This window comes from Sphaeroforma arctica (assembly GCF_001186125.1).
Source record: "Sphaeroforma arctica JP610 unplaced genomic scaffold supercont1.2236, whole genome shotgun sequence".
Taxonomy (NCBI): domain Eukaryota; class Ichthyosporea; order Ichthyophonida; genus Sphaeroforma; species Sphaeroforma arctica.
This window is the reverse complement of record NW_014038322.1, coordinates 1-7,881: the sequence shown is the minus strand read 5'-3', so window position 1 is coordinate 7,881 and position 7,881 is coordinate 1. Positions and strand designations below refer to the sequence as shown.

Below are 7,881 nucleotides of genomic sequence, written 5' to 3'. Positions count from 1 at the left end.
CTACATCGAAGCTGACAGAATGCAGTTAGATCTCTCTCCGCATCCGCAATTTGTCAAAATCGAAAGCAAGCAACCGAATTTCTCCGATACCACGACAGTGACTTCAAACAACGAATTCTGTGAAGTACATGCATTGACCATACCTTTTCTTTGCCCATGTATAGGGAAGACGGAGGGTCCGTTGCCGTACTAGTGAAGTAAAACACCATGCTGCGTTATTTTGTGTAGCTAACGTCGGCTATTAATGATGTGAGTATCCCTATCAGGCTGTGCAGGAGACCCTCTTTGCGCGTTCAAGTCATAGACTCTGTTGTCTTTTCACATGAGCACAGCAATATCATTAGAAAAATATTTACAACAAAGAAAGAGAAGAGAGAGAGAGACAAAAAAAAGTTAGAATATGCCGTGCAATATTCAATCATTGCATTTGATTTGTCCAGCGTAGGACTGAAAATAGATTTCGCAAAAGAGCACCTGTGAGGGCTCAGAACGGACCTGATTACTGCTTTTAACTGGCAACACGCAACTATTAATTAGAATACTGTTGTTATTACATACACGTATCGCTCATAAGTGAGCAACAAATATATAAACACAAGGAGGAGCACAGAGTGAACCAGTCGGCACAGGTTATTAAAACGATGGCTGCATCTATCAAAGAATGCGTCGACAGTATGTTCATTTCGAGATTTTGTGAGCAATATGCTCAGTCGTCTGTAAATAGAGAACAGAACCGTGCATTGTCATTTGCTGCGCTTTCGCAAGATATAGTTGGCTACTCATGAGTCCTTGTACATATTTGACATGGCCTATTCAGTTAAATACATGTCAAGAAGTGAACGCACGTGGTTTTAATCCTGGCGAGTCGCCATTCAACTAGCCAGGTGAACGTACATATGTGTATTTGAATATATTTATATTGGTATATCAATACGAACACCCTATATATATATATATATATATATGTTGTGTGTGTGTGTTTATTTATATATATGTATGTGTGTGTGTGTGTGTGTGTGTGTGTGTGTATATATTATATATATATATATATATATATATATATATATATATATATATATATATATATATATATATATATATATATATATATATATATATATATATATATATATATATATATATATATATATATATATATATAGCTATATTAGTATCTATACCTATATCTATATCTATATCTATATATAGGTATTTAAAAAATATGTGGCATATCCAATTAAAATTGGTACGATAAATCATCACTTGGTAGACGGCTATAGCGAGCTTAGATTGTTTTTTTTTGTCTCGAGTTCTATCTTTTAGTAGTGCTTCTCTCAGCCTCATCATCCTGACCCTGAATAAGACTGATACTTTCATTTTCGTTTTCTTCTTCGCTCTCAAAAAACGCTAAATTGCGTGCACTCAGTGAGACACAACTGGAGTATTGCTTTGATTTCTAACTACCCTTGTCTTCTGCTTATTAATTGACAGAGATCGTCTCCGTAGTCACGCAAGACGGTCGACTCTTAGTGGTATGTATATATCACTGCTTATTTGTGAAAGAATATGGATCGCTGTAATACTCAATGCATCTGGCTGTGTGCAGGCGTCCCTAATATTGTTGTTTGTGCTTGTTTTACAGCAAAAGTGGGATCATTAACACTAAGCTTGTATATGACTCTGTTTCATCACACAAGAGAACCACTTAGAATTTTCCTCTGAGCTATCAGTTTCTAAACAAATTATAGCATCCTCGGGTATGCAACGCAGTACAGTAGTGCGAATTAATCTAATGCACATATCTTACCATGACTATAGGGCCAGCTGAAGGGTTACGATCAAAATATCAACATAGTACTCAGAAATTGTCATGAAAGAGTTTACCATCCGAGTGAGCCCTTCCAGAAGGTTGAGATGGGATCGTATATCGTCAGAGGCGATAATCTGTATGTGTAGCGTGTTGAAAGTTATATCATTCTCAAATGTATCTGTCGTTATCGAATGCGATGTTTGTGAATAGGAGGGGGGGTTTTTTTTTCGTTTCCGACCAGTGCCCGCTCTGTCGTCCTCACTCTTGTAAATGTAATATTCATTTTATTTCATAGCTGAAGTTGTGTTCCGGAATTACTTACCTTTTGAGTGCATGTCTTTTCTGATGCATTCTACACCGCCGCTGTATGCGGTCACTCGTAGAGTATCTTGCAACATAACTATCAATAACTATGCCCCGGCTATGAATCGTCTATTAAATTGCACTTCTACGGTTATATCCCTTAAGAATAGCGGGCAAGCTGACTTGCGATATAAATCAGGCTACGAAGCTCTTTTCGGACTCGCCGAGCGAATTGATTTTGCTATCTACTTACTATTGCTAAAACTCAGCTATTGCTTTTCACAGGGCTGTAATTGGAGAGTTGGAGGAAGAGTTGGACAATGCACAAGATTTTGACAACCTACACGGCGAAACGTTAAAGCCCGTTGTTCACTGAGCACTGCACTCTGATGGTCCAACATTATATATTTGAACTTATCACGGTAGGAATATCGACACTCTTCTATCGATTTAGATCACGCTCGCGTGCCGCATCCTCGGCCCCAGACCAGTACCTATTGCAGATTGGCAACGGACCGATTGTAATATACTTGAGACTACATTGAAATGATGATTTTAGAAATCGTAGCAAAACCTGGCAGTCAATACACCGATACCATCACTGCGTATGTGGCGAAATGGCACAGAAAGGCCTCAATAGCGATATGTATTGCGCCTTGGTTATACAGTGACAGATCAATGACGAGATAAAAATTGGATCTAGTAGCCCGATCAGAATGATTGAATACACTTTAACGTGGTATCCGTTTTGCTCTGCTGATCCCCCGATTCGTGCATAGAAGCGATGTCGGGATTCAATCAATTGTTCCCGCATTTTAATAACTGCTGCCGTCTTATTAAAAGGTTCGTATTAGCTCGATGATCGAAGATCGCTTTTTGCTTAACTATCCGTTTTGCTGGAGCGATGTACTGAAGGCGTATCAGCGATAACACACTCGCCGAAATAGCCATGTTTCCTAAAAACTGAAGCGAGCCAATCCTATAAAAACTCCCCGAATTAGCCAATGGAGGCAAAAATGCTATAACATGCGAGTTAGAATTCGTCTGCAAAGTGGTATATAACTATTGGATCGACGGTGTTTATTTGCACGGACTTGCAACAGACACGACTCGTCACACCTAGTCGGATTGGCGGTCCATCCAATGATGACACGGTGAGTGTGCACTTATATGACACATTCGGAACGATGGACTCTCAATCTATATCTACGTGACTTCTATCAGCGGCGGTTATTGCAGAGAGAATTTGGGGTTGTGGGCAGCATTCGAGCAGTCCCTCCCAGAAAGCACTGTAGAGGTACCCCCAGCCTCAATAGGGGGGCGTAGTTCACTCCAATGAATCCTAGCCATCGTCGTGGCAAGGCAATGCAGACAGACGCTTCACAGAAGCCGTACAAACTGACTACAGACTCTCTCCAACACGTGACACGTGACACTATGTGCTATGCAGAAGAGAGAACTGTATAATATTAATAACATGGCACTTGGCAGGATCGGACGCACTCTTGACGCTATACTGCCACTGGCATCTGCCAGTACCTGGCGCTTAATTCGCTCCCAACGCCCTTTTCTCCCTCTTAAACGAAGTACGGGTCTCACAGGTCATATCAACGATTGACTTACCATCCATCGTTGTACATGCCCGTGTTGCACGTGGCAGCATCGACATGGGTCAAGCCGATAAATTTACGTGACTGAGTTCCCGGGATTGTGGCCAATACTCGAGTATTTGGTCCCATTTAAGCACTGAACAGGTACCCCTCAGCTTCAATAGGGGCGCGTAGTCCACTCCAATGCATCCTAGCCATCCTAGCCATCGTCGTGGCAAGGCACTGCACAGACGGACATTTCACAGACGCCGTACAAACTGACTACAGATTCTCTCCAAAACGTAACACGTGACACTACTGAAGAGAGAACTGTATAATATTAATAACATGGCACTTGGCAGGATCGGACGCACTCTTGACGCTATATTGCCACTGGCATCTACCAGTATCTGGCTCTTAATCCGGTCCAAACGCCTTTTCTACCTCTTAAACGAAGCGATGAGTCACACAGGCCACATTATATCAACAGTTCACTAACCTTTCGTTATTGAACATGCCCGTGTTGCACGTGGCAGCATAGACATGGGTCAAGTCGATACAACCATGTCGGAACAGCCGCAACCACTGGATGGTGTGGTGCTATATATATAACTGTATTGATTGGTGTGAAGCCCACCACATAATGTGCGATGAGAATTCTATCAATTCCGCTTCTTGCTGGTTTGAAGTGTGCTGCCGAAGGCTATTTTGTAGACTGGTGCGTCCACGGGTGTGGGTAGTTGGATGAGGACCGTTTGAATCACCGTTTCACCATCAGCAAACGGCTCTGTGGAGAGAGGATGCGGCTGTGACCGTTGCATGCAACGAGTTCTCGAAGTTAGTGGTTATATGTTTTGCACGTATCATTTTGCACTTTGAACTCCATCGCCAAAAAAAACTAGAATATCCACATACCACATGTGAGGAGCGGAACGAATAGGAGATGGACTTTCGCACACGCGCGAAATATGCCCCCCCAAAAAAGGCGCGCGGGAAGGGGGAGGGAGGGAGGGGGTTCGAAAGAAATGGCGTGCTTGTATCACTAAATGATATATAACATACCTTTCAATGATATTCACAGATATAAACGAACATAACAAAAGTACCAAAAAGCCCAATCTATTTCATATTGATATATCACGTACCATCTTTGTTGCAGCGCCAGCAGGTGTAGACCGACAAGTCAGCGAGTAGTTGTCGGTAATGCTGTTGAGTTTGGCAGTCGCGAAGGGTCTGGCTGCCATTGTTTCTAGTTCAACCTGTCGCGCACGTACGGCTCTCCGCCGCAGCTGTACCAATCTCGCCTTCCAGATACTCAGACCTAAGAATTCCAGTAGATAATTAAGTTATTATGGACCCAATAGCAGCATCATATGCATGGTTTTGCGAGCCAAGTTCTATTATTTATATCAGTTAAGTGTAATACGCACAACGATAAAAAGTACATATTTAGTAGACCAGAGAACGGCGAACCCAAGGGAGACTCGCAAAAGATGTGATGTGACTATACACAAATACCAACTAAAACTTCTTCGCTAATCTTCCAAGCATACCGATTGCTAACAGGATGAAGAAGCAGGCGAAGAACGTCACAAAGAATTTAACCAAATTCGGTGGTGGACGATACTGCGTATAGAACAGTTGAAACCGTAATGTATCTTCAGGGATGTCTCCTACTTCGCTCACTTCGACTTCAAACCAGCCAGCGTTAAAGTCATAAACATCCTGGCTAAAGACATTCGTATAGAACGGCTCCTGTGATACGTAACAAACAAGAAGGAGTGAGATAAAAAATTAATTGCTCAGCTCCGGTAAGAACAACATACTAAGCTATGGTCGGGCTTTGTCAGGAAACGATGCAACAGCAAAACCACCATGCTCAATCTGCAACCAACTCAGCGCAGGTACCAAATGTGACCCATCCAACTTACAGTGTAGTCGGCAACAATGAGCTCCATGGTCTTATCCGTGCGCCAGAATATCGTCAGAGAGGAGTTGTATCTCGGTGAGAGCACCCCACTGTTTGCGAAGGTTATATTCAACTCACTATTATCCCGCACCGGAAACACATAGAAGTATCTCGTTTGGCCTTCTGGTAGGGTTACCTCGTAGCGGGTATTGACCTGTAGGTTAAAGTAGCAGTGGCCACCCGGCAGCGTGGGATCGCCCATGTAATTCTCATCGCACACGTCACAGCTCCCTCCATCCACGCCGGGCGGACAGTCCACACACCGCCCTGTGGTGCTGTCACACGTGTCGGTCTGGTTGTTACACAGGCACACCTCGCACGTGCCGTTAAGCGGATCGCCATAGAACCCGCTGCCACACTCATTGCACGCCGCGCCAGTCACATTTCCGACACAGTCGGTGCACCCGCCGGTCAGATTGTCGCACATCAGACACGCTACGCCATTGAACTCCGTCTCGCACGGGGCACAGGTCCCGTTGTTGAGCGCGTTCCCAAAGTACCCGGGGATGCACGACTCGCAGTTGAGACCCTCGGTATTGCCCTCACAGCTGCCGCACCTGCCACCGCCGTCGCACGTGCTGTGGCCACTGCACTGGCACGTGGGCTCGGGTGGTGCGAAGTGGTACGTGCTATCAGCCGGACAGGTGACATTTGCGCTGGGCAGAGGTCCCATTCCGTTGCCATCCACGCACAGCCCCTCCCCAGTTTTGGCCACAAAGTCGCACCAACCGCACCCCGGTGTGCTGTAGCAGTGTTTGTAATCCAACTGGTTGGCACACACCAGATCCGGGCACGATCCCTCCGGCGAATCGTACGAGTACGACGCACAACCGCCGTACGCAAAGATGTTGGTCATTTCGTTCAGGGGCACACACTGGCTGGTGCTGTCACACCACACACACTGCTTGTCATGAAAGATGGGGTCTGTGCACTCCGAACAGTTCCCTCGTGACTCACACGGCACTGTGCAGTCATCCACCGTATACGTTGTATTATCATCGGTATCGATCACTGTGCACAGATTCCCGGCCCACTTACACCCCGCGGCCTCGTAACACGTGCGACAGTCCAGGGCGGCGTCGCAGGCTCCGTTGCGTGACTCTCCCGTAGACACAGCCGTAACAGGTATCACACACCCATCCACGCCAAACGCATTGTCAGGGCGCACACACTGGTCCCCAGCCGAGCACCAGTAGCAGCCTGAGTCAATACAATCATCTTGATTGGATAGGTCCGTGCAAACACCTGTTTCGAACCCGAAGGTATCGGCTTTCAGCATACTATCGTAGCCACCGTACAACAGCACGGATCCGTTCGCGTAGTGCATTGTGTGACCATACACACGCCCGGGATTCTCCTGTGTGTTCGCTGGCTTAACTCTGTGCCATTTATCCAGCGGAATGTAATAAGCCGTGAACTGTGACTCGAAACATAATGCCGCGCTTTCTTTGTCGTCATTGTTCGAATTTTCGTATGCATTTCCACCATACACATACATAATTGGCCCTACCAGCACTGATGCCGCGTCGAAAACGGAGTCCTGCACACGGATCAGAGAAACCGAGAGTAAGTACAAAGCTCCGATTCCACTATGTATAGAGAAGAAGTGAATGCAAGAAAAACGCGAGCATGTATGTCGAAGCCGTGGCACCTACAGATTAGTTTATATACCGTCAACAGCTGATTCGGACTTATAAGCCGTTCTTTGGAAGAAGTTGGCCAGTTGATACACCACAGCGCAAGATATAGAAAGAGAGTGGACTATACCTACTCTGACCGAACATTTTTAATGGCAAAACGTACCACCTTAACGTATAAATCCTTGCGGTGAACAAACATCCCATCTGACTCTTCCAGCACAGTACATTTAAAACATCACAATGAATGGCAATGCCCAAAATAATGCCAAAGCCTCCTACCTTTGCAGAATCCCTCTCCTCCCAAGTCATAGTCTCCAGATACAGAATCCGAGTTTTCTTCGTGGATCCGGTTTGCAAATGTGCTTTAGGTCGGATTCCGCCACTGACAATCATTGCATCGTTCGGCGTATAATAGGCCGACACTGCACTTGACCCTAGAGAAGACAGAAGAGAGAATGAGTACTAAGCACGCTACAAGCAATAGACATGCCAACTCAGAGTTACCGACTAGTAGCTTAATAAATCCCAGCTTCAAAAATGAAGAACCTGTACGTAAATATTATATATATG

General features: G+C 45.0%; 2 protein-coding genes across 2 annotated transcripts; one reads left to right on the top strand and one right to left on the bottom strand.

Moving 5' to 3' along the window:
- The first annotated feature begins 542 nt into the window (after nt 1-542).
- On the top strand, nt 543-3,368 carry SARC_12342 (hypothetical protein). Its single transcript, XM_014293553.1, has 4 exons — nt 543-672; nt 1,492-1,532; nt 1,819-1,946; nt 2,399-3,368. Exons 1-4 carry the CDS (start codon nt 642-644, stop codon nt 2,487-2,489), a joined length of 291 nt encoding a protein of 96 aa, XP_014149028.1. The 5' UTR covers nt 543-641; the 3' UTR covers nt 2,490-3,368.
- A 680-nt stretch (nt 3,369-4,048) lies between these two features.
- On the bottom strand, nt 4,049-7,748 carry SARC_12341 (hypothetical protein). The gene is made up of 5 exons (XM_014293552.1): nt 7,591-7,748; nt 5,634-7,211; nt 5,256-5,457; nt 4,848-5,023; nt 4,049-4,508 (listed from the first exon to the last, which is right to left on the bottom strand). Exons 1-5 carry the CDS (start codon nt 7,702-7,704, stop codon nt 4,365-4,367), a joined length of 2,214 nt encoding a protein of 737 aa, XP_014149027.1. The 5' UTR covers nt 7,705-7,748; the 3' UTR covers nt 4,049-4,364.
- Nucleotides 7,749-7,881: the final 133 nt, after the last annotated feature.

Excerpts from the sequence above, each read along its gene's own strand:
- SARC_12341 (XM_014293552.1), bottom strand. The coding sequence starts at position 7,704 with ATGATTGTCAGTGGCGGAATCCGACCTAAAGCACATTTGCAAACCGGA. Across the intron at positions 5,024-5,255 it reads CTTCATCCTGTTAGCAATCG|GTCTGAGTATCTGGAAGGCG; the intron begins GTATGCTTGGAA and ends TGGAATTCTTAG. Across the intron at positions 4,509-4,847 it reads CTGGCGCTGCAACAAAGATG|CCGCATCCTCTCTCCACAGA; the intron begins GTACGTGATATA and ends CAACGGTCACAG.
- SARC_12342 (XM_014293553.1), top strand. The coding sequence starts at position 642 with ATGGCTGCATCTATCAAAGAATGCGTCGACA. Across the intron at positions 1,533-1,818 it reads AAGACGGTCGACTCTTAGTG|GGCCAGCTGAAGGGTTACGA; the intron begins GTATGTATATAT and ends CCATGACTATAG. Across the intron at positions 1,947-2,398 it reads ATCGTCAGAGGCGATAATCT|GGCTGTAATTGGAGAGTTGG; the intron begins GTATGTGTAGCG and ends TGCTTTTCACAG.